Source organism: Chlamydomonas reinhardtii, chromosome 10 (assembly GCF_000002595.2).
Source record: "Chlamydomonas reinhardtii strain CC-503 cw92 mt+ chromosome 10, whole genome shotgun sequence".
Taxonomy (NCBI): domain Eukaryota; kingdom Viridiplantae; phylum Chlorophyta; class Chlorophyceae; order Chlamydomonadales; family Chlamydomonadaceae; genus Chlamydomonas; species Chlamydomonas reinhardtii.
Genome location: NC_057013.1, coordinates 6,175,268 through 6,199,816, shown reverse-complemented (window position 1 = coordinate 6,199,816; position 24,549 = coordinate 6,175,268). Strand labels below are relative to the sequence as shown.

General features: G+C 65.0%; 5 protein-coding genes across 6 annotated transcripts in view; 2 read left to right on the top strand and 3 right to left on the bottom strand.

The window, feature by feature from the left end:
* The window catches only part of CHLRE_10g464300v5 (uncharacterized protein), a 3,892-nt gene extending 2,746 nt beyond the window's left edge, over nt 1–1,146 (bottom strand). Inside the window, exons 1-3 of the mRNA XM_043067219.1 lie at nt 896–1,146; nt 525–782; nt 140–205 (exon numbers count right to left, since the gene is read on the bottom strand). Coding sequence (XP_042920616.1) covers nt 140–205; nt 525–740 — 282 coding nt within the window. The 5' untranslated portion in view covers nt 741–782; nt 896–1,146. The remainder of the gene's footprint in view (nt 1–139; nt 206–524; nt 783–895) is intronic.
* Nucleotides 1,147–1,324: 178 nt separating this feature from the next.
* CHLRE_10g464264v5 (uncharacterized protein) lies at nt 1,325–7,196 on the bottom strand. The gene is made up of 7 exons (XM_043067218.1): nt 6,914–7,196; nt 6,442–6,569; nt 5,784–6,140; nt 5,076–5,248; nt 4,396–4,510; nt 2,452–3,056; nt 1,325–2,162 (listed from the first exon to the last, which is right to left on the bottom strand). Exons 1-7 carry the CDS (start codon nt 7,060–7,062, stop codon nt 1,899–1,901), a joined length of 1,791 nt encoding a protein of 596 aa, XP_042920615.1. The 5' UTR covers nt 7,063–7,196; the 3' UTR covers nt 1,325–1,898.
* Nucleotides 7,197–7,316: 120 nt separating this feature from the next.
* CHLRE_10g464250v5 (uncharacterized protein) lies at nt 7,317–9,982 on the top strand. The gene is made up of 8 exons (XM_001698567.2): nt 7,317–7,565; nt 7,742–7,805; nt 8,029–8,134; nt 8,401–8,482; nt 8,710–8,828; nt 9,152–9,241; nt 9,529–9,579; nt 9,869–9,982. Exons 1-8 carry the CDS (start codon nt 7,424–7,426, stop codon nt 9,911–9,913), a joined length of 699 nt encoding a protein of 232 aa, XP_001698619.1. The 5' UTR covers nt 7,317–7,423; the 3' UTR covers nt 9,914–9,982.
* Nucleotides 9,983–10,036: 54 nt separating this feature from the next.
* Nucleotides 10,037–18,522, top strand: CHLRE_10g464200v5 (uncharacterized protein). Its single transcript, XM_043067217.1, has 9 exons — nt 10,037–11,976; nt 12,283–12,538; nt 12,815–13,153; nt 13,286–14,411; nt 14,613–15,541; nt 15,747–16,216; nt 16,372–16,702; nt 16,947–17,111; nt 17,377–18,522. Exons 1-9 carry the CDS (start codon nt 10,802–10,804, stop codon nt 17,659–17,661), a joined length of 5,076 nt encoding a protein of 1,691 aa, XP_042920614.1. The 5' UTR covers nt 10,037–10,801; the 3' UTR covers nt 17,662–18,522.
* Nucleotides 18,523–18,524: 2 nt separating this feature from the next.
* On the bottom strand, nt 18,525–24,386 carry CHLRE_10g464133v5 (uncharacterized protein). Of its 2 annotated transcripts, XM_043067215.1 has the most exons (7): nt 23,675–24,386; nt 23,360–23,467; nt 23,139–23,193; nt 22,340–22,996; nt 21,694–21,753; nt 19,694–19,753; nt 18,525–19,270 (listed from the first exon to the last, which is right to left on the bottom strand). In XM_043067215.1, the coding sequence occupies exons 1-7, from the start codon at nt 24,248–24,250 to the stop codon at nt 18,636–18,638; spliced, it is 2,151 nt and encodes a 716-aa protein (XP_042920612.1). In that variant the 5' UTR covers nt 24,251–24,386; the 3' UTR covers nt 18,525–18,635. The 2 variants fall into 2 exon arrangements, with proteins under 2 accessions (XP_042920612.1, XP_042920613.1); XM_043067216.1 differs by lacking the exons at nt 21,694–21,753; nt 22,340–22,996; nt 23,139–23,193; nt 23,360–23,467; nt 23,675–24,386 and adding an exon at nt 20,340–20,636.
* Nucleotides 24,387–24,549: the final 163 nt, after the last annotated feature.

The window sequence follows — 24,549 nt, the reverse complement described above, 5'->3', positions numbered from 1 at the left end:
TATCATCTCGTCGTCGTCAGGCTTGTCCTCCACCGCGTCCTATTAGGACGCGGTGGAGGACAAGCCTGACGACGACGAGATGATAGATTGGTTATGCAATGGGAAGCTGCGTGTGGAAGAAGGCGGCGCGCCAACTCACACGGAGCGCATGAACCCAGCCGTGGGATGTCGGGCCACCAGCTCCTTTGGCCGCGGGCAGCACCCACTGAGGGTAGCAGGGCATGTTGCGCTCTCAGTGTTGTGCGCTATGCTTACAGTAAAAGGACTGGCTAGTTGGCTGGCACTACAGGCACTAGCTAGTTGGCAGGCACTACACTCAGCAGCTTGTAGAAATCGATGGTTGCCATGACAGCCTGGAATGGGGACGTTGAGACAGCAGGTTTCGTAATGCACTATTGCGCAACTTCTTAAAACATTGGAACCAGCATTCCTTAATAGTCCAAGCCCGGGCCATCAATCCCAATGTGCGCATAGATTCAATCCCAAGCCGCAGTGGATACAGAGCGAGATCACGTGGGACTCGCCTGGGCCCAATCGTCTGGTTCGACCAGGTTGTGCAGGGGGGTGACAGGTACGGGCGCGTCGCCAGGCCGCCCTCGCGTACGAATGCGTAGAATTGCAGCTCCCGAGCAGGTCCCGCTGCCACAGAACAACCAGAAACTCATTGACTCCTGTCGCGCTCTCCAAGCCCAGGCTAGCCGCCGCGCCCGCACGCCGTGGGAGCGGCAGGGGAGCCGCATGCATGCAGCGGATATGAATGCTGCCGCACGTGCCTTATACGGCTGTGTGTGAGGTGTGGTGCGGGGGGATGGCAGCGGTGAGGTGTGGTGCGGGGGGAGTGCAGAGGTGAGGTGTGCGTTCCGGGCACCAGGAGGGGCTGTGCGAACGGGCGCACCTTGTCCTCCAGTTTTTTACGGCGTGCATTGAGGTCTGCAAGGGCTTCGACCAGCTCGGTGGCGCTCGGCAAAAAGGATTGTGTCCGGGACTTTTGCGAAGCTCCTCCAAGGTCGCCTTCAGCTCCGTCTTAGTGTCCTGAACCTCCTTGTCAATCAATTCCAGTCTCTTGTATAACAGGTCTGCCATGCCTGCTGCAGGGTTTAAGGGGCTGCGCGGCTGTGCCTTCCCTGCACAAAAGGGCGCTTTCCGCCGTTCGGTTGCTTGAATAAGTGTATGCGCGAAGCAGTATAATTGTGTTGCGCTTAATAAAGTCCGACATGCACCCTCCCCCGCCATGTCACCTGTGCCGGCCCCACCCCTGCGGCCCCACCCAGGGCCCCACCCACCTCCACCGTCGCTGCCTCGCTGTGGGCGCCGTAAACTGTTTCCTTGTCTTAGTCCTTAGTCCTCGACATCCCATCCACCGAGCTCCTGTTTCGGAGCACGCCTGGCAGGCTAGCACGCGGTGCCTCATTGGGCCGCGTGAGTTGCAGAAGGTAAGTCAAACACTACGTGGAGGGTCCGCGGTTGATCCGTACAGACACGGCCCGCCATGTGTCCAGCTGCGTCCCGCTGCCAAGCACATTTTCACAGCCAGGCTCAACCAAACAGCAGGGCATAACGCTTCTCACTGCTGCGGTCTACCACACACAGTGCGGTGCTATGCTCGCCAGCAAAGACCGCTAACCAGACACCGGCCGCCTCAACCTGCGCGCCGGCGCCGCTTACTGGGCGACGAATGTCGTCTGCATCCGGACACCCACACACTATTGTTCACGATCTGTGCATTACCCTAATGCTGCCTCGGGCTGCCGCACCCATGCAGCGACGCCTACGCCTATTCCTGTGATGCTGCCGTCAAGGGGCTGCTCATACGCCTCCTCCCTCCTCCCTCGACTCCCATGATCACACGATGACCGCGACTGATCACATTGACAACACAATGACACCCAGCGCTCTCATCAGCCGCTGCCATTTCCGCTGTTGCCTCCAAGCCCAACCCCGTTGCCAGGCGATGGCAGCGCTGGCACCCCACGCGACCGGCCGCCCAGCCCCGTCCACCGCGGCCCGCGCGCCCGCGCCGCGGCTGCCGTGCCCGCCCCCGGCTCGCCCGCCCGGCCGCCTCCCTCCTTTAACCGCTGCAGTTTGGCATCCAACAGCCGCCTCAGCGACTCCGACTGCTGCGCCGCCGCCCAGTGGCCCAGGTCCGCTCTCTCCAGCAGGGCCTGTGTGCGTTGAAGCGAGCCGCCGTTAAGAGCCAGCATTGCGACGGCCCCAAGGACCGGACCAAGCACACTGCTAACACAGACGCGCTCAGGCAGAGCCTCCGACCAAGGCGCTTATGCATGATGCGCCAGCAGTCGCAGCCGCAACAGCAGCCGCAGCCGCAACAGCAGCCGCAGCCGCAACAGCAACAGCAGCCGCACGGCCGGGCCTTGGCGACACGGGGGTTGGGCGCCGTGCGCGTCGACTGCGCCCCTCACCACCCTCATCCCCCCCCTCCCCACCACCCACCTGTGTTGTGTGGGGCGTCCAGCACCCGCACTCATCCAGCATACCCCCCGGTCCCTCCAGCCCGCCCACACCCCACCCGGCCTCCTCGTGCTGCTGCTGCTGCCTTTGCTGCCCCGGCTCCTGCTGCCCCCAGTTTGAGTGCCCTCCCGCATCAAAGCCGTCGCTGTCGCCGCCGCTGCTGCCGCCGCTGACGTCACTCCACTGCTGAGATCCGTACTGAACCCGGCTCGCCGCCGCCGCGGCGGCTACAGCAAGGTCAGAGGCTTCACCACTACCTGTTCCTTCCCGCCACTCCCAGCTGCCCCGTCGTAACCCTGCGTCGTCCTCCACCTCCTGCTCCTGTTGCGGTTGCTGTTGCGACCACAACCCCAGCGAGCCAGAGCCTTCCCCTGACGCAGCCCGCTCGCTGCCATCGCTGACGTCGTCCGCCCAACTGGCGCCATGGCCGCCTGCCCCGTTGCTGCTACTGCTGCTGCAGCCCCCATTTCGACTGCTGCTGCTGGTGCTGCTGCGGCCGGTGAATACCATGTAGGTGGAGTCCTCGCGGTCGTCTTCGAAGGAGCAGCGCTCCCAGAAGCCCCCCAGGGAGCACGGCGTGATCACACCTGGAGCAGCATGGGGATGGGGGTGGCGGGGGTGGGGGTGGGGGTGGGCAGATAGGCACACACACACACACACACAGTAGTACGGCCCGGTCGCCGAGGCGTACGGCGCGGCACTACCATGCACCCGCGACATCGCTCACTATCAGGGGGGTGACTGGATTCTGGGGGGGGGGGGCTCGTCCCGAACAGCCGACGCGGCCACTGCGGCCGCGAGCGGGCCTAGCCTCGGTGCCGCCGTGGAGTGGGGAGCGGGAGGCCAGCTCCCGCCAGCCCACGGCGCACACACGCACACACACCAGCCTGTGTCTGACACGTCTGGAAACGCTGCAACCGCCGCCCGCCACGTCCCCCATGCAGCCTTGACCCCGTAAAGTCGCAGTGCCACCGCTAACTCGCCCTCTCCCCATAGTGTTATTGTACTTAGTGGGCGGGATTTGGGACGCGTGATACCTAGCTTGTCTGCTGCACGCCGCCTCTCTTGTCGCCTTTGCCATTCGCCTGCCCGTGACACTTCCTCGCTGCCGCCCTATGCCCATGCTTCCGCTTTTGCCTATAGGTGAGCTCGACTACGACCAGCGGGCGGGAATCTGGGAATTAGGCGTGCTGGGTAAACGTTGTTTAGCGCGCCCAGAGTGCGGAGCATGGACGCATACAGGTGCATCGCGGGGTCAGGCCGAATGGTCGCCCGTGGGGTTCCAGGCTTATCGCGGGTAAGTATGACTACCTGGGTCACGGCAACCACGCGACGCTCGGTAAATTGGTAGGTATCGGTAAGTAACTCCGTCGCGTCATTGGGCGGGCTTTCGTTTCGTTTTTTTTAACACACACACACACACACACACACGCACACACGCACACGCACACACACACACACACACACACACACACACACACACACACACACACACACACACACACACAGACATGTACTGCCAGACCAATGCGCGACAAACAAGGTGCTAATGCGCCCCTGGCACTAGCAACTACGGATTGTCCGGATACACGATCACGTGATCTGATAAACAACTGTAAACCGTTGTTACGCACACACACACACACACACACACACACACACACACACACACACACACACACAATGCACACACGCGCGCGAGGTTCAGCAAAATGGGCCGCGCCCCATCTTTGCCCACGGCCACGGTTACCCGCAAGCACTGTCTGGAGCACTGTCTAGTGCGTCGCTGCTCCCCCCCATCACCGGAGCCTTCCCCCTCCCCCACCTCTCTCCCCACCTCCCCCGCCGCCCTTCCCCCCACCTTCCCCCCCACCTTCCCCCCCACCTCCCCCCCACCTCCCCCCCCCACCTCCCCCGCCACCTCACCAATGTCGTACACCGCCCGCGCCTGCACCTGCTGCAGCAGCAGCTTCACCAGGCGGTGGCCAATGCCCAGGCCGCGCATGGAGGGGTGCACGGCCACGTCGTACACCGTGGCGACCTGAATGGCGCGGGGGGGGGGGGGTTACATGCACTATGTTTACGGGGGGGTGGAAGGGCCCGGCGGGTAGGTGTGCGTGTGCGTGTGCGTGTGTGTGTGTGTGTGTGTGTGTGTGTGTGTGTGTGTTAAACAAAGAATCAAACGGAACAAAATTGTGTGTGTGTGTGTGGGGGGGGGGGGTTAGATACCAGCCCAAACCAAACCGAACACACGGCAAGGTTTGGACAGCGGAAGCCAAGGCAGGGGGTAGCCGTTCATGGAGAACGAAGTGGGGTACCGGAGGGGTACAGGATTGAATCGGGGTACTATGCAATCGATGCGAATGCGCACCGCCCGACTGAGCGACGGGGCCAGCGCTGACAGCGCGAGAGAGGGAGGGGGGCCAGCGCGGTTCCGCAGCAAGCCACACGCGGCTGTGTGGCGACGCTGCGCTCCTCCACCTCAGGCGTTGCCGCCGTCGGCTCGGTCCCACGGCTGCCCCCACCCTCGCATTCACCCTCAATCCCACACCCTCCCTCCAACCCACTCCAATCCCACCCCACCCCACCCCCTCCCCCCCTCGTACCAGTGAGTTATCCCCGGTGGCGCGTGCGAAGCCCACAAGCTGCTTGCGAGACGCCGCCGCCGGCCGCCCGAACGGCCCGCCACCGCCGCTGCTACTACTGCTGCTGGCGCCGCTGCTACTGCCGCTGCTGGTGCTGCTCGGCCGGAGCCAGTTCCACTCCATATCGGGGGTGCCTGCAGCGTGTGTGTGTGTGTGTGTGTGTGTGTGTGTATGTATATGTGTGTGGGGGGTGCGGGGTGGGGGGGATGCGTGTCCACATTTGCGAGAAAGCTGTTTCTGTTGTGGTGAGGGACCCCCGAGGAGGCCCCCGCCGCCCGGGTCCGCCGGAGCGACGGCACCGACAGGGTCCCGCACCCCGACACCCCGACACCCGACACCCCGCCACCCCGACCCCCCGACACCCCGCCACCCCGACCCCCCGACACCCCGGCACCCCGACACCCCGCCACCCCGACCCCCCGACCCCCCGACACCCCGACACCCCGGCACCCCGACACCCCGACACCCGACACCCCGACACCCCGACACCCCGACACCCCGACACCCAAGCCGCCATCGGCACACGGGCACCCGCCCGCTGCCTCACGCCCCAGCCGCCACAGCAACCCCACACCCCAAGTCCGTCACAAGTCCAAACACACACAAACACACACACACACACACACACACACACACACACACAAACACACACGCCACGGCACGACCCACCTCGAGGCACTGGCGGCTTGGGCCACTCGCCCGCCCCGCCGCCGCCGCCGCCGCCGCCCAGCCGTGCGGCGCGTTCGCGTTCGTGTTGCTCGTGTGTGAGCGGGCACTCCTCTTCCCCAGCCACCAAATTTCGCCCCAACCCCAGCCCAAGCGGCGAGCCGCTGCGCACCCCGCCCGCGCCGTTGCTACTGCCGCTGCCGCTCGGGCTCCTGCTACTGCCGCCCTCGCCCTGCTGCTGGTGCTGCTGCCGCAGGGCCTCGGCCTCCGCCTCGCCGTACACGTCTAGGGTTGTGAAGCACGCCACGGTGGCCACAGAGCGGCGCAGGGCTAGCTCCAATTTCGTGGCGTGCCGCACGCCTGCACGGGGGGTGGGGGCCGTGCGTGGACTTGCTACCGTACACTTTGTGTCGTTACGTTTGTGCGCTTGCTTGTTTGCTTGCGTTTGGCCGAAGGAACTTGACACTGCCCATCAGGCCAACAGGCCCCGCTGGAGTCCCATCCGTGGCGGGGGCGCAGGCTAGCCGCTTCTCTCAAGCGCCGTAGCACATGCAGGCCCCAGCTTGCTTCCCATTCCTGTACCCATTCTCCTAGCCCCCCTAGCTTATAGCCCTCTAGCCCGCTGCTGCCGCTGCCGCGGCCGCCGCAGCCAGGCACGCACCGGCCTGCGAGCACCAGTAGCTGTAGGCGTGGAGCGCCAGCGGCTGCCCCGGGTCGGCTAGGTCGGCGGCGCGGCTGGCGGACAGCAGCAGGGCCAGCTCGGCGCCGGAGATATCGCGCCGGTTGACACTGTGGCGTACATGGGGAATGGTGGGTTGTGGATGATGGGACGTATGGTGGGGGTGGAGTAGCACCAGACCCAGATTGAAAGCCGAAGTGCGCTGGGTGGTTGGTTGGGCTGGTCGGTGGGTAGGCCCGGGGAGACGGGGTTACTTGCCCGAGCCCAAAGGAGTAGGTCCCATTGGGGGGCCCGGGTGGTCATGGTGGGTTTGGTGGGGAAGGGAGAGGTTGCGTTGCGCTGGCATACTTGCGTCAACGGGGCGGGGGCCGGGTGCGGGTGCAGCTGCAGAGGCAGGCTGGGCGTGCTGGTGTGCGGCCCGAGCGCTGGCGAGTCGCATCCCCAGCAGCCTTACCTGTAGCTTAGGGACGGATACGACTTTGAAGAGCCGCTCCCCTGGCGAGAGGCGCCCCACGCCGACGCAGGCGTTGAGCAAACGACGACGTGCGGGCGCCGAAATCGCGAGCCCGCTGTAAGTGGGCAGGGAGCCCGCAATCCTCTCATTTCTATTCAAGCCAATACGTATAAACTGACGAAGCACATGTCTAAGTTGAGAACCCCACCCCGACCTGACAAACGTCAAGGCGTGGACTTCGTTTGCAATGCGTTGAGTATAATTCAATAAGTTAAGGCATCAGTATTACCGATGTCGTCACAACATAGCGGTGAACAGCGTGGGCGTGCGAAGAATGGGGCGAAGGCACGCACGATGCATGTTTAAGCAACGCGAGCACAAACGCTCTGTATTATTTGATTCATTATCATATATATCGTAGATTTCTGGCACGGCTGCAAGCGGTTTCTTACAGAGGATTATCGCTTGCACAACACCCTTCACCGTGACCCTTCACCGTGCGACCCACGAATGCTGTGCCACTCCAAGCTGCAATGCCAACCAGGTGTAGGCAGCAATGTAACGCGGCGGCTTGCGATCGTCGTGCCTCTGGCGCAGCGCAAGCAGGGCGCACTCGCGGCGACCACGAAACCCGCGAAGTCGCGGCAGAAAGGTGTGGCCCCGGCGAACACATGCTATGCTGGCTTGGAGGCGGGGAGGGCCGGCAAAGAAAGCGCCATGGGAAGCTGGAGGGATAACTGCTGCTACCGTTATATGCGGGGCGGGGGTTAACCTGGTTGACTGTGTGCCCCCACCCAAAACGCTTAGTCCGCTGCTGCCGCCACACAGACAACCCCTTCACCATCGGCCTGGTCACGGTACTCACCGAGGCACTCCGAGTTCTGGGAGTTGGGTGAGGAAGGAGCTGGAAGGAAGGTGCAACACGGGCAGTGGATGACGTTGAGCGGGTTGGGCTGTGGCGTCGGCTGCGCGGCACCTCGCCTTGCTGTACTCAAGGATACCGCGAGTGGCCCCTAGGTGCCCACAATGCACACTGGCTGTCAACACATGCTGCCTCCCGCTATTGCCGCTGCTTCTGCTTCTGCTGCTGCTCCTGCTGCTGATGTGTGCTGCAGCAAGGAGCGCTATGTGGAGGTGGCGGCGGCGCCCTCGCGCGCTGCGCCGGTGCGGCGCGGCGACGTGGCGGGGCTCATGCGGCGCCTGACCGCGGACTTCAAGCAGGTCCGGCGGCCGGTTGGTGTCGGGGCCTTGGTGACAGGCGGGGAAGGCACGCGTGTCGGTCATTTGCACCGTGCGTGTGTGGTGTGTGCTGGTCTGCGGGGCTGACTTTGCACGGGCATGCGCGGCGGCGCACGTGCACATGCAGACCTCAACACGGTCGGCCACTATGCATATACACACGCGCACACACGCACACGCACACACACATACACGCACACACGCATGTTTTCATTGTGCTGTTTAACACACACACGCACGATGCACAGGCCTACTTTGTGACGGGGGTGTTGGATGACTCCATCTACGAACCCGACTGCTACTTCGCTGACCCCACCGTGGCCTTCCGGGGTGAGGCCCGGGTGGGGTGTTGCTGGGTGGTGCAGCCGCGGACAGGGGGCAGATGTGGCGGCCGGGAGCAGTGCTGCCTGCGGCCGCTGGTTGGGGCTCTCGCGCCGTGCCGTGTGGGTTTGCCCCCCGAATAACATACACGCACACACCCTCGTCCCCTCGAACACACACACACACACACACACACACACACACACACACACACACACACACACACACACACACAGGCACGGACCTGTGGAAGCGCAACCTGGCGCTCCTGACGCCCTTCCTAGAGGCCCCCAACGTGCAGCTGTACGGCATGCGGCAGCTGGGGCGGGACGAAGACGGCGCCGAGGTGGTGCGGGTGAGCGCAGGCGTGTGCGTGCGTGCGTGTGTGTGTGTATGTGTGTTTTTGTGTGTGAGAGAGAGAGAGTGTGTGTGTGTGTGTGTGTGTGTGTGCGCGCGCGTCTTAGGAAAGGCAAACACAAGGGGGAAGGGGTCGGCACTGGGCGCAGAGGGGGATCCAGGCAAGGGCGCAGGGAGTGTGTATCGGGTGGTCAGACGAGGGTGCTTCCTGCGGCTTGGGTTGGAGGTTCCACCACAGGATTGCCGGGCACCCACTCTTGACCGAGCTCTGCGCTGCCCAGCTCTGTTGCACTCCGCACGCGCTCCCTGCGTGCGCTGCAGGCGGAATGGCGGCTCACCACCATCCTCAAGCTGCCCTGGCGGCCGCTGATTGACCTGGACGGGGCGACCGAATACACATTGAACGAGGAGGTGCGGTAACGCGTGAAGAATTGTTATGTGTATGGGGTTGGGTGGGCGGTGGGGTCCTGCAGGGTGGAACGCATGTGCGGGGCAGGGCGGTGGAGACTCGTGGCCATGTGGTCATGTGGCTCCTGGCATGTGGCGGCGGTCGTGTGCCAGTGACGCTGCGGTGACTGGTGCTGCCCTGTGTGCTGCATCCGCTCTGTTGGGCTGAACGAATGGGTTCGGGCCACACACACACGCACACGCACACGCACGCACACACGCGTTCACAAACATACATAATGCAAACGCAGAGCAATCGCATCGTGCGGCATGTGGAGTTCTGGAGCATCAGCGGCACCGAGGTGAGTGGGTGGGGCGCGGCGGGGTGGGGCGAAGGCAGGAAGGCGCATAGCGGCGCGCAAGGGCTGAGGGCGGGCGGCTGGGAATGGGAGGCAGGATACCACCCGCACACAGCACTCCGCACGCACGCGCTAATGATGTAAAGCGCTCCTGATCGCACTAAGAAACCTTAGGTATGCTCTGCAATTGCTGTTGGTGCTTGCTCGCCAGCGTTGCCCGGTCTGCTATTTTAAACCCAGAATTTGTCTGCTCTTGGTGTGCGCCTGACGGCCGCCGCCGCTACCTCAACAGGCGGTCCTGCAGATGTTCCGGCCGTCCGGGACCAAGGCGGCATGAGCCGCAGCAAGGCACAGGCGAGCGTGCTTTGGAGGGCGCGGGCGGGTTGTTGACGCGGGGGCGGAAATCGGGAGATGGGCAGTGACGGAAGCACGTGCGTGTGTGATGGGACAGGGTTCAGGCAGGTTGGCGAGGTCCCATAGGGTGCAGCTGACGCCCGTACCCCAAGCAGACAGCAAACAGTTTGCAGCGGCAGAGCAGGAGTGTATGGCTGGTCGAACGCCGGAGTTACTGTACCGACAAGTTGCTGGCTGGCTGGAAGTTTGCTGATGCGCATTCCTCACGCTCCGGGCGCCCGGCCAGGCGATAGCACCACACAGACACACCACAACGCCACACTCGGAAGCACGTGCGTGCAGGGCCAGCGTTGATCAGGGCCGGGCAAGCTCGGGCCAAGCCCTGGCAATGTTTCATGTTGGTGCAACCGTTGCTCGATGTATTGATTGCATGCGTACCGTGGCGAACAGATGCAGTCGCTGAAGTGAAGTTCTGGACCTGGCAGAGCGGGCCTGGGCCACGGTGCCGGGACAGCGTGGCATCAGAAGCTGGACGAGCTGGACAGCGTGGGTTTAATCAAGAGTGTAGATAAATGTTGCGTTGCTGTATTTTTTCATGTGCACGCTCAACGTTTGCGTAAAGCATCTCTAATCAACCGCGAACAGACGGCCCCTTTTCGCCTTCGCCCACGTTGCGCACATACCGTGTGCACACAATGAACTCAAAGGCTACTGTATAACTTTCTGCTTCAGCGCTGTCAAGGATATCTACAACCTTGTACCCTGGCCGAGAGCCTCGATGCACATGGCCGCGCTCCTGCTTTGCCTCCACCGCTAGTTGCAGACACCGCATACTACTGCTGTTACTCCGGTGCATATACCTTCGAGAACGATGGTCGCACCAGTCACTGCCGACTCTCGTGGGACGGCCCCTCCGCTGACAACCGACGCCGATGAGCAGCTGTCGCGCCTGCCCCCCGACCTCATCCACGCCCACGTCGCGCCACAGCTGCCGCCCGGTCAGCGGCTGGGCCTGCGCTGCGTGTGCAAGGCCTGGGCTCGCGCCCTCGAGGCCACCACCCCCCATGTGAACCTAGTAATGGAGGCTGGCTGGATGCGGCAGCAGGAGGCCAAGGCCGCCGCAGCCGCAGCCGCAGCCGCAGCCGCGGCTGCCGCAGCCGCAGTGGCGGCAGGTGGCACCAGCACGGGCGCCGCAACTTCTGCCTTGCAGCTGCTTCCAAACGAGGACTCGGGCATGGACCCGGACGACACGGACTCGCCGCCAGACGACGACGACGCCGCGGAGCCGCAGGGCCGGGAGATTTGGACGCACGCCGACCTGGCGGCGCGGCATGAGGAGGCGCAGGGCTCCGTCCGCCGCGTGCCGAACGCCGAGGTGGACCTGGCGTGTGCCGGACTTGGCGGCGCCGGCTACGGTGCCAGCGTGGCCCGGCGCTTCGAGGGCGCGCGGGCGCTGCGGCTGTGGCTGGGCGGCCGGCCCTGGGGCGCAGACAACCTGCTGCCGCCCGCATGGGACCAGCGGGAACAGCAAGGCACGGGCGATGCCAGCGTTGCCGCTCCCGGCAGCAGCAGCAGCAGCAGCAGCAGCAGCCACCATAGCACCGTGTGGGGCCGCATCGGCAATGTCGTCAGCATGGGCGGCAGCGGCAGTGGGCCGGGCGCGTTCTCGGTGGCGGCGTCGCGGGGGCTGGCACAGGACGTGCGCGACACGGCCGTGTGCTTCGCGAGGGCGCCCTTCGCGGCCGGCCACCGCCAGATCGTGGGCAGCGTGGTGGCCGTCATCTCAGTCGCCGCCATGGCTTCCGCAACCGCGCTTCCATACCTGGTGTATACAGCTGTGTGCCTGTACGCGCTTGCGTTCTGTAAGGAGCTGGTGCGGCTGTCGCGCGTGCGCGCGGCGCGGGCGCGGGGGCAGCGGCAGGCGGTTGGCGCGGCTGAGGGCTGGCGCGCGGCAGTGGCGGCTGCGGAGCGTGACGTGCGGTGGCGTGCGGTGCACTCGCCGGCTGAGGACGCGGCGGACCGAGGCCGCAGCGTCTTCCAGAACATGTGCGTGTGTATGTGAGGGGTTGTGTGGTGTGTGTGAGGGAGGGAGGGTTGCGTTTGTGTGGGGGGGATATGCGCAAGTTCGGGGTGTAAGCAGAAGATGTGGCGCGGGCGCGGTGGGCGGCTTCGCCTTCGTTCGTAGCACCTGCAGCTGGGCGCGTTCGTGTGCGTGAAGCACACGAGGCACACATGTAGGTCTGCTTGTTGAGCTTGACACGCGTCTCTTCGCGCGTGGTGGCCCAGGTCAGGAAATCAGGGTCTCACTTTCCGTCTGCTCCGCCCCCAACCCGGATGGCCCGTGTCTCGCAGGGCACGTGAGCGGCCGGGCCTGACGGAGTGGCCCTCGCTGGCCGCCTGCCTGGCATGGCTGTCGGCTGCCAGGAAGAAGACGCCCCGCCGCGCGGCGGGCGCTGGTGGTGGTGCAGCTGCCGTTGGCGGAGGCGGCAAAAGCGGCGGCGGCGATGCCGGCGGCGGTGGCGGCGGCGGTGGCGGCGGCGGCGGACTGCGGCGGCTGACTCACCTCAGCGCGATGATTGTGTCGTACACGTCAGAGCTGGAGCCTCAGGTGCGTGGCTGTGTGCATGCGTATGCCGCGGCCGTGGCGCGACAGGCGAGGGGTTTGCGTGCGTCGCAGGGAGGGATGCGGCAATCTATCTTTCCTGGGACATGCTTGAAAGCGCCGAGGCGATTGATGCCCTGGCTCGGAACACGCTGCGACACGCCTCGTGTACCCACAACTCCTGCTCTCATTTGCTTGTATCGCCATGCAGCCCAGGCCAACTACAGCATGCCTGCCCGCTCCCCTCTCGCCCTCCCCACCCGCCCACCCTCCGCCCCACAGGCTCTGCGGCAGCTGGCCTCCCTCACGCCCGCGCTGCAGGGCCTGGCGCTGCACTGCCGCGAGTCCCTGGCCGGCCGCTACGGCCCCACCTGCATGGTCTCGCTGCCCTCCCTCACGCCCCTGGCCCCGCTGGGGGCCACCCTGCGCACGCTGGTACTCAGCGGCGTGTGCCTGGGCGAGAGCTGCCACCCCGGCCTGGGGCCCGAGGTGTTCCGCTCCGTCAGCAGGCGGGCCGCGGGGCTACCGCCGCGGCTGGGCCTGGAGGCGCTCACCGGGCTGAGGGCGCTGGTGCTGCACCGCGTGCGCGGCCGCATGCACTGGCTGCTGCCGCAGCTGCAGGTGCGTGTAGAAGCGTTGAAAAGGCTGTACCGTATGAGCATGCCCCCAACTCGCCGCCCTTGCTTTGGTTCTGATCGTAGATGGGCCACGTTGTGACCCGGCCTCACTGCCGCCCACGGCTTAATCCCACAGGTGCTGAGTGGCTTGACACGTCTGGAGTTGTTGGATCTGGATTACATCGGCGGCGCCGCCAGCGCCAGCCAGTTCGACAAGGCGGCAGCGGAGGCGCGGGCGGAGGCGGAGGCGGCGGAGGCGGAGGCCCGCCGCGACGCGTGGCGGCGCGCGCGGCTGGCAGCGCACGGCGAGTGGACGCGGCGGGTTAAGGAGCAGAAGGCGCGGCGGGAGGCGCGGGCGGCGCGGCGTAGCGCGAGGGCGGCGGCGGCAGCGGCGGCAGGCGCAGCAGCGCAGGCGCGCGTAGCGCACGCCGCGGCCACGACCGCGGCCGCAGCTGCGGCTTCGACAGAGGCCGCGGCCGCAGCCGCTCCTGTTGCACCCCCCGGCGAGGTTGCGGCCACATCTGCCGCCGACGCGGAGGTCAATGACGGAGGCGGCGGCGACTGGGTTGTCGTGTCGGCGGCAGCCAGCAGCATTGAGATGGCCGGCGCCAGCACTGGGCTCGCGACTGGCAGCGACACGCTGCCGCTGGCTACTGCTGCACCAGTGGCCGCCGCGGGCTCTGCTGGTGCCGCCGCGAGCACCCCAGCGGCGCAGCACCCCAGCGGCGGCGGCTCAGCCTCAAACATGGCTGCCTTCGTCACAGCCTCCAAAGCCGCAACAGCTGCCACAGCCGCCACCTGTGACGACGACGTCAGCGGCGGTGGCAGCGGCACCAGTACGGACGTGGAAAGCTGGAACTCGGAAGGAGACCCGCAGCTGGGCTTGCTGTGGGATGCCATGATGAATGACGACGCACACACCACCAGCAACGACACCACCGACGCCAACACCAGCGGCTGCAATGCCACAGTTGGGTCGCCGGCAGCGCCGGCTCTGCCCCTGGACCCCGATGACGGCGGCTACGCGGCGCCCTTCTTCGGGCTGCATCACTTCCGGGGCTATGAGCGGCCCTGGCCCCGGTGGCGCGAGGTCATGGCGGCCCTGGGCGATCTGGTGGCGGCGGTGTCGGGAGGAGGCGGCGGCGGCGCCGGCGGCGGCGGCGGCGGCGGTGGCGGCGGCGGCGGCGGCGGTAGTGGTGGGGGTGGGGGTGGGCTGCGGGTGCTGTCGCTGAACGTGGAGTGCCCCGCTGACCCCGAGCGAGGTGAGGGTGTCGCCACGTGCGGCTTAGAGTGTGCTGTGCGCGCCGCGTTGCGCTCCCAGAATGCTAGCTGCTGTGGATGTTGCTGCGCTCTGCTGCTGCACCCTATAGCTCCCCGACCACATCGCTGCCATCTCCTGCTGCTTCCCCTCCCCTCCCTTTAACTAGTCATGAAGGTAACCTCCCCTCCTGTTCTGCCCGCAGGCCAGCCCGCCTGGGAGCTGCTGCTCCGCTCCGTGCGGCGCCACTGCCGCGGCCTCACAGAGCTGCGCCTGCCGCACCTGGGCCTCGCGTCCCAGCAGCAGGCGGCGGCGCTGGCGGCGGCGCTGCCGGCCTTGCGGCACCTGGAGCTGGGGTCGCTGCCCGCCGCCAGCCTCAGCCGCAGTGATCTGGCGCGGCGGCGGCGGCTGCAGCGGCGCGACGCGGCGGCGGCGCGGCGGCGGGAGCGGGTGGAGGGCCGGGCGGCGGCGAGGGCAGGGCGGGGGGAGGCCTCGGAGGTGGATGGCGGTGTGGCGGGTGCGGGGGCTGACTCCACGGCTGAGGCTGCTGGAGAAGGTGGCGGTAGTCCAGCCGCTGCCGCTACCGCTGCTACAGCCGCAGCAGCTGTTACAGCCGCAGCTGCTGCTACAGCCGCAGCAGCTGCTACAGCCGCAGCAGCTGCAACAGGCGCCGACAGTAGTGCTGCTGCTGTGGAGCGGCCGCAGCAGCTTCGCTCCCTGGAGGAACTGGAGCAACACTACCTGTGCAGGCAGCAGCAGCAGCAGCCAGGACGAACGGCGGTGCCAACGACAACACAGCAGCCGGCGCCGGCGTCGGCGCCGCACCCACAAGCGGTCTGGGTCGCGGGTAAGGGCACACGCACCACCCCAACCACCACCCCAGCCACGACCACCGCCGCCACCAGCACCACCAACAGCCATGACGCCACCGCGAGCGAGCGGCTGGGTGCCGGCGGCGGCCGGCTGGCGTGTTTCCGCTCCCTGGAGTCTGTGGATGTGCGCAGCTCGGCGGTGGAGGAGCTGGCGGCCTACGGGCTGCCGCTGGCGGCGGCGGGGCTGTGCCGGCGGCTGACGGGACCTGTGAGGCTGCAGCTGCGCAACCGCGCCGAGGGCCAGGCGGGAGACCACCTCACAGTGAGTTCTGATGATTGGGTGTACAATTCATGTGAGTCATGACGCCAATATAACCAATGGGCAGGTACTGATGTTGCCATGTGCATGGGTGGCCTTTAGTTCTTTACTTCCGCCGCGCTTTACACTGATCGGCACCTGCTCCCTGCCACCCTCTCCGCCTCCGCCTCCTTCTCCTCCTCCTCCTCCTCCTCCTCCCCCTCACCAGCTGGCGGTGACGGACCTGCTGCACCTGCACTCGTCGCTGCTGCCGGTGCTGCACACACTGCCGCCCGCCGCGCCCCTCGGCCCGCTACCGCCAGCTGCAGCCGCACAGACGCGCGACGCGGCTACTGACACTGAGCGCAGCAGCGGCACCGCCACCACCACCCCTACCACCACCACCCCTACCACCTCCCCTACCACCACCCCTACCACCACCCCTACCACCACGCCTACCACCACGCCTACCACCACCCCTACCACCTCCCCTACCACCACCCCTACCACCGCCACCGCCACCCAGCGCAGCACCGGCGCGGGTCTGGCGCTGCGTGTGGGTCCGGCCCGCGGCGCCACCGGGCCCCTGCTGATGGCCATGCTGGGCACCTGGGTGCCGCACTGCCTTGTGGAGCTGGATGTGAGCAGCCTCACACACCCCGGCACCGCCTCCGGACCCGAGCTGCTCGGCACCCTGACGTGAGTGGCGTGCGCGTGTCACGACAGCAGGGACAGCAGGGGCTGGGGACTGGACTACACGCGTGATGCAAGATTTGGTGGTGCTTTTCCTGCACTCAACAGAACACACACACACGCACACACACATCGGCCCACTCGCTCACTCACTCCCGCAGGCGCATCCAGAGTTCGCTGCCGCGCCTGCGCCGCCTTGCCACCTGCCTCTGGGCCGTGCGCCCCAGCTTACTCAGCCCCGACGCCTCCGGCTCTGACGGCGAGGTCCTCGCCGGCAACGGCGCGCCCGCAGCCGCCAGCAGCAGCAGCAGCAGCAGCAGCAGCAAGAGCAGCAGGGCCGCCGCGGAGGCGCGAGTGGCGGCGCTGACGCGCGCTGTGCGGGCGGCGGGCGGCGGGCGGGATGCAGTGACGCGGGGGGCTGCGGGCGGGGTGCCGTGGGCGTTGGTGGAGTGCGTGCAGGGGCTGCACGAGCTGCAGGAGCTCCGACTCAAGGTGCGTTTTGAGGGGCGGGGGAAGTTAGTTGGGTGCCCAACAGCCCAAGCAAGCCGAACGACGTATTTTACAGGAGGAGGGGTTGGCGCGGGTGGCGCTTGTGGCGGTGGTGACGAGGTCATGACGGACCGTAGGACTGTGGGACGGACTGGCAGGGCTGGCTTGGGAGGGTGCCAGTGCCCGTGCAGCCCTCAACTCCGTCTGTAAGCACTGCCACCCCGCCCAACGCTGTGCGTGCCTGCAGGTGGTTGCCCTGGCCGACTGGGCGCGGCCGCCCGTGTCGCCTGGTGTGGGCGTGTCGAGGGCCTACCAGCCGCAGCGGGTGCCGCTGGGGCTGCTGGCGGCACTGGCGGTGCCGGCGGCGGGCCGGGCAGGGGGGCCGCTGAAGATTGTGGACTGCAGTCCGCTGGTGAGGGGCGATGGGGGCATAGGTTCTGGGGCCTGGGGTCTGGGGTCTGGGGTCTCGGGTCTCGGGGCAGTTCAGCGGGGGCGGGGGCCTAGTGGTCATGGTGTCAGGGGGAAGGATGGGGATAGTTCATTCCAGTCCCAAGGGTTTTTTTCAGGGGTAATTACGGTAGACATCACGGTGCAGGACAGGACGAGCGTGTCTGGGAGCCGTGTGGGTTGGGCTTCGTGCAAACTGACCTCTTGCCTCCTGTGTATGATCTAAACAGGAATGCTGGTGCTGCGTTGACGACGCGGGGAAGGACGCGGACCCTCGCGCGCTGATCACCAACACCCGCGCCGCCCTGGCAACGGTTTGCCGCACCCTCCACGGCAGCAGCAGCAGCAGTGGAAGTTGCAGTAGCAGCAGTGGCGGCAGTGGCGGCAGCAGCAGCAGTGGCGGCGGCTGTGTCCTGGTGCTGGCAGTGGAAGAGCAGTTGGCGGCGGCGGAGGGACGCAGCCCGGCGGCGGAGGAGCGGTGGCGAGAGGAGGTGGTGGCGGCGGGGCAGCAGTAAACTTAAAGAGCGCCAGCGTCATTCACGCCCGCGATGGGTGTGTGGGCAGTGTAATCTGTGTGGTGTGGGGCGTTGTGATTGATGTTTGTGAGATGACGCAGGGAGAAAGGCGGCGCATGGAGTGTGCGCGTGGCGGCCTTGCAGATACGTTTGTTGACTCTTGTCGGCAAGGCGTTGGTGGGGTCGTCGCGGGCTGCGGCATGGTGGTGTGCCGTGATGCTCTTGATTGTACTGAAACGTACTGAAAGAGAGCCTGGGGCGGGTAGACACGCAGAGAGAATCGTGAGCAGCTCAAGGGCCGCATAGGTTACAGGGGGACCGAAGTGGAAGGGTTAGTGACTAACAACAACATGAGTAGTCCCAGGCCTGGTGCACTACTGAGACGGGTCGCGCATTGACCGCAGCGTGGCCGTCGCAAGGCCACGCTCAATTAGCCTATGAATGTATAAATCGTTCAAGGAAGACTGCAATCGCCAGCTGTGCTCGTCTATCAGCCGCCTGCCCAAGCGGCGGGTTTGCGGTGCCCCGCCCGGTATCACCAATAAGTAAACGGGCTGCTTAGTAATCACGATAGCAACGCAGAAGCACACAGCCCACACCCACACAGCGCAAGCACATCGGCCAGCAAGTAGTACCTGTACGATACCGCTCGGTACAATTACGAGATGAACTGTTATCACTGTACCGCATACAAACAGCGCACGCAACGCACAACCAGTACTTTCCGCCTGCAAGAGAATACCGCAGTAGGATAACCGTCAACCCCGCACCCAACACCCGCGCGCGCGCAGCACCGCTGCCTGCAACACACGCAGGCCGCATTGTCTTGGACATTTCCACATTCCTGCTCTCTCTCTGTCCTTCTCGCCAAGTGGGGCCCTCTGCACACCAGTGCAAGAAGCAGCGGCGGCCGTGACGGCAGCGACGCACGACTCCATAAATAATAGCAACAGCCTGCCACGGCCTGATCCAGGCTACAGCGTCCGCGGCTGCGGCCCCGGCTGCATGATCCACGGCCGCTGCTGCGGCCCCGGCCGCATCACCTGCGGCCGCGGCTGCGGCCCCGGCTGCATCACTTGCGGCCGCGCCGGCTGCTGCGGCGCTGCTGCAGCTGCTGCGGCCTGCCGCAGCTGCTGGCTGCTGGCGAGCCCGTGCATCAGCTCCTGCACCTGCTGCTCCTCCGGCAGCTGAGACATCAGCCGCGTCAGCAGCAGCCACTGCCGCTCAGCGGACAGCTGCTGCACCTGGAACCCTGCATGCACCCGCCACTGTGTAACCAGCTCATCCAGCGGCGGCCGCCGCAGCTGCCGGCGGAGCAGCAGGTGCAGGAGCAGCAGCCGCAGCAGCACCTGATGAAGCAGCAGCTGGCAATCCGCCGGCGGCAGCATCTGTAGCTCCCGCGCCAGCAGCTGTTGGCTTTGTTGTTGAGGCCGGGGCGCCGCAGGACCTGGGGCGGCAGCCAACGCGGTGGCAATGAGGGCGGCAACCTGCGCCGCGGCTTCAAACGCAACGGCTGCAGCAGCAGGCAGGCCGACCTGCGCCGGCGGTATTTGGCCGGGCACACCAGCAGCAGCCGCTACCGCTGGAGGCGCTGCTCCCGCCGCTGCTGCTGTAAGTGGTGTTGGAGAGCCGTGTGATGCAAGCGTAAGAGTTGGCGTAGGTGGAAGGGTCAGTGCGGTGGAATGGGCACAAACGTAGGTTCCCCAAAAGACACGGTAGGAGGACCAGTGCGTGCCGAAGCACGCGTGAGCAAAAGGCAGGCTAGGAGTAAGGACAGAAACGCACGCACGCCCTAAGGGATGGGTCCGAGTTCCCAACACCGCATTCGCACTATAATGCAGTAAGGCAAGGCTCTCACGACGCGTTTCGACCGTGCCAAGGGTCTCATCAGGTGAGTTCTGCAAAAGCGTGCAAGTGCAAGTTCCCATCCCCGAAACCCGTTGGGTAGCAAGCCGTCTACCCAAAACCCAAGCCCAACCCAGCCCCTGGTCCTTAGTCATGTGCGTATGAACGGTGACGCGTCAGAACTTACGCTGCGTTGTTCGGAGTTGATGTTGCTTGAGCTGGGGGCTCGGTGGACTTGGGCGTTGGCCTGAGGCACGTACGGGTGCGAGAGAAGGGCGGGCAGCGTGTCAGATTGGCAGCGGGGTGAGGCGAGAGTACCGGTGCGGTGTCAAGTCTGGTGACTGGCATATAGCGCAGCGCGCGTAAAGCATAAATCAATATGGAGCTATCGATGCGTGTGCGCTCGCTTGTGTGCATAATTACCAGCGAAGTGATTAGGTCGTAGGGGAATCAGGGCATCCGCAAGCGCGCCAGCTCGATACGAGTTCCCAGCAAATACTATGTTGCATGCATAGGCTTGAATTTGCAGGAGATCATGTTTGCGGTGGCCGTCGGGCAGGAGGGAGGAAGAATTGCTTTAGGCATCGCCGAAGCATCCTAAGCCAAAGTGCAGCGTGGAGCGAGGCAGAGTACTTCATCGAAGCTTTGAATGCAAGTTGTAGGGAAGCGGAAGCGGTGCAGGGTTAAGTACCGGTCAGGACGGGGGAAGGCGCAATTTGAGTACGGCGCATGCAGCGTGGAATTGCGGGGGGGTTTCGGGCTGTCGAGCATTTGAATCTCCGCGGTGGATTCCGCTGGATTGGCGAAGTGGGTCGGTTGGTTGCGGCGCTCACCTGTTCTTGGATGTAAGAGTTCCTTGGCTGCTGCTGCTGCTGCTGCTGCTGCTGCTACGCTACCCCACCATAGCGCAGAAAATCCCGGTGCATTAAGCCAGTAAGGCGCAGTTACCATTACCCCAAGGTAGCTGGTGCTGCTGCCTTACGGCACAGCACCGCACCACTTTGGGAGCATACGGTATCGTTGTTAGTAAGGCGTAAAAAACGGAGGGAGACGTGTACAGCATATGCTTACGTGTGAACGTGTGACAACGTGGCTGGCAGGGGATGTGCCAACCGTGTTGTCGAGTAACGGAGGGTGTTTAGGTCTGTTGAGGGTCAGTGCGGAGTAAAGTCGGTAGGCGCGCAGTGGGAAGCCCTGGGTAGGCGGCATTCCCGCGGTGGGTGTGGCAATGAAGCAACACACCATGGTCACCGTGTGCCGGCGGTGGGCCATGGGTGCGTTCATCCCGTGTTCGTGTACACGTGGACAGTTCGTATAGTTCGTGGAAAATATGGAGACAGGATGCGAGAGTATAATGGGATCAGGGCTGTGCCCATCACCGCCACCAACTCGCAGAGCCAATGCCTCAAGTGTGGTTCGTGAGCGCGAAAGTGGTTAGTGGGCGCATAGCGGGCTTCGGTACTGCGACCGTCACCACCGCATCCCACCACAGTCGAGCAACACGGAACCGTGCACCCCTGGGTAACCAAAGAAGTCACGCACCAACACCATTCCGATGTTGACCGAACCTCACAGCCAGGTTGCTTTCGTGTCAAGACATGACAAGTGCGTAAGGCGAAAAACGGTAAATGTCAGTACCCAGGTGGCGTGCAAGTTTGCCCTCAGTATGCAAAACTCCTCCGGGCTTGGCAAGCCAAGCCCCATGCGACAACCCAGCCACAGACTGACATCAGTCGTGACCAAGCGCGAAGAGGGTATGTGCTGCTGTAAGTGGTGTTGGAGAGCCGTGTGATGCAAGCGTAAGAGTTGGCGTAGGTGGAAGGGTCAGTGCGGTGGAATGGGCACAAACGTAGGTTCCCCAAAAGACACGGTAGGAGGACCAGTGCGTGCCGAAGCACGCGTGAGCAAAAGGCAGGCTAGGAGTAAGGACAGAAACGCACGCACGCCCTAAGGGATGGGTCCGAGTTCCCAACACCGCATTCGCACTATAATGCAGTAAGGCAAGGCTCTCACGACGCGTTTCGACCGTGCCAAGGGTCTCATCAGGTGAGTTCTGCAAAAGCGTGCAAGTGCAAGTTCCCATCCCCGAAACCCGTTGGGTAGCAAGCCGTCTACCCAAAACCCAAGCCCAACCCAGCCCCTGGTCCTTAGTCATGTGCGTATGAACGGTGACGCGTCAGAACTTACGCTGCGTTGTTCGGAGTTGATGTTGCTTGAGCTGGGGGCTCGGTGGACTTGGGCGTTGGCCTGAGGCACGTACGGGTGCGAGAGAAGGGCGGGCAGCGTGTCAGATTGGCAGCGGGGTGAGGCGAGAGTACCGGTGCGGTGTCAAGTCTGGTGACTGGCATATAGCGCAGCGCGCGTAAAGCATAAATCAATATGGAGCTATCGATGCGTGTGCGCTCGCTTGTGTGCATAATTACCAGCGAAGTGATTAGGTCGTAGGGGAATCAGGGCATCCGCAAGCGCGCCAGCTCGATACGAGTTCCCAGCAAATACTATGTTGCATGCATAGGCTTGAATTTGCAGGAGATCATGTTTGCGGTGGCCGTCGGGCAGGAGGGAGGAAGAATTGCTTTAGGCATCGCCGAAGCATCCTAAGCCAAAGTGCAGCGTGGAGCGAGGCAGAGTACTTCATCGAAGCTTTGAATGCAAGTTGTAGGGAAGCGGAAGCGGTGCAGGGTTAAGTACCGGTCAGGACGGGGGAAGGCGCAATTTGAGTACGGCGCATGCAGCGTGGAATTGCGGGGGGGTTTCGGGCTGTCGAGCATTTGAATCTCCGCGGTGGATTCCGCTGGATTGGCGAAGTGGGTCGGTTGGTTGCGGCGCTCACCTGTTCTTGGATGTAAGAGTTCCTTGGCTGCTGCTGCTGCTGCTGCTGCTGCTGCTGCCGGCTGCTGCTGCTGCTGCTGGAGCTGCTGCTGGAGCTGGAGCTGGAGCTGGAGCTGATGCTGCGGCGGTGTCTGGGCCAGGAGCTGCAAGATGGCCGCCGCCGCCGCCACCGCCACCTCGGCCCCTATCGGTGCTGGGGCCGCCGGCGCCGCGGCGGCGGGCTGCTGCTGAGCCGCCGCGGTGTGCGCCACGACCGGCGGCGCTGCCGGAACTGGGGCCCACCCCCCGGGTGCCGATGTCGCCGCCGCCGGAGGCCCGGTTGCCGCCGCCGGAGGCCCGGTTGCCGCCGCCGGAGGCCCGGTTGCCGCCACCGGAGGCCCGGTTGCCGCCACCGGAGGCCCGGTTGCCGCCGCCGGAGCCCCGGCTGCTGCCGCAGCCCCTGCTCCGCCGGCTCCGTCTGCTGCTCCTGTTCCTGCCGAAGGCCCGGCGGCTGGCGGCGCCGCCGCCGCCGCCGCCGGTGCCCCCGGCATCCGGCCGGCCGCCGCCGCGACCATCAGCTCCTGCCGCCGGGCTGGCGACAGGCCCCGGGCGCTGTGTCGCAGCTGCGTCCAGCGATGGAAGCCGGGGTGGGCGTTGGCATGGTCGTGATCTCCGAGGCCTGGTAGGGGCAGGGGTACGGGTGGGCAGAACGCTCGACAGTTAGGGCAGGGATGGACTACAGGAAAAGCGGGCCGCTCGCTGTGGGCCGCAGTCAAACACAGCGCCGCCCCGTTACCCTTCGTCCTCACGCACACACGCACCTGTTCCCCAAAAGGCGCACTCCGACGCTTTGACATCACACACGTAGCAGAAGCACTGCACGGCGGGATGCAGCAGGCAGCATGGCGGGCACAATGCGGTGGTGAAACACGTGGCCAGCAGTGGCGAAAGCGCGCAGAGTATCCATGCACTGCATGCAACCCCTCACAGGCTTATCAGCACACCAACATTCCCGCCGCCACCCCTGCCGGTTCACACCAACCTGCGGGCAGTGCGCGGCGTTGGCAGCGGCGCCCCGCCCCACCGCTGTGCGCTGGAAGGCGTGTCCGGCGCAGTCCGGCCGGGGATGCGGCATATGGAGCGTGGCCACCTGCATGGGTGGGTGGAAGGTGAAGGCGGTTGATATGAATGCACGTCCAGAAGTTGGAACGCATGCGTGCAAGCGCGTGGGTGTGCGTGCGTGCAAAAGTGCGCCAGTGATGTGCGGGCGGCATGCAAACTGCCAATGCACTTGGCATGCACACACCCAACGAACACGCCTGCCGCCTACTGCCATGCCCAGCCCTTCCATTCTCACCTTTCCCACCATCCCTGTCACCATCACCTCGTCAGCGTCCTCATCGTCGCTAGATGCATCTGCAGCAAATGTAGCTGGGGCGGCTGCCGCGGCTGGGCCCGCGACGCCGCCGGCCACCGCCGGCGAAGATAGCCCCGCCGGCGGCACAGACGCAACGGCAGCGCTCCCGCCGCCGCTGCCGGCAGCGGCGCCCGCCGTCGCCGCATTCAACGCTTGCCTGAACTCCTGGTGGCTAATGAATGCGACATCATCCTTGTCATCAGCCTCAGTCGGAGAGTAGTTTGACCGCCCGTGGGGACGTCGCTCCGCGCTGGCCCCCCGGTGGGCGATGGCCCCTGCCCCAGCCTCCAGCTTGGGAACATGCGACCCTGCCAGGCGAGGCCGCTTGCTGTTGTTTTCGCCTGCGTTTATATTCTCGACCTCAGAGCTTTTGCGGCGGCGCTGCGCCAGCTCCGACGAGTGACGCGAAGGGCTCTTCGCAAGGCCTCGCGAGCGGCCCTGCCAGTCTAGCGCGGACTCCTCGTCCGACGAATCTTCCAAGGTAAGGTCCACAGCTAGCTGAGTCATTAGCCTCATCCGGGCCTTCTTCAAATGGAAGTGCGCCAAATGCTAGGAGTGTAGATTCCAATCAAAGGCTGTCCACCATTTATGGAGGCATTCAGGCGACAGGAGTTGTTGGCGATGTAACAAGTATTAGCAGCGACGTCGGAGCTTTTTACCACTTGCCGGACCGTGCGGTGTGTGCCATCATGCGAGGCCCCGGCACGCCCTCGTGAGGCCCGCCAAGGCCCGCCTGGCTCCTGCCTGGCGCTGACGGGCCTAGTCTGCTGCAACTGCTGCCAGCTCGCTCCCCCAAGCTATTGACGTTTCCTCAT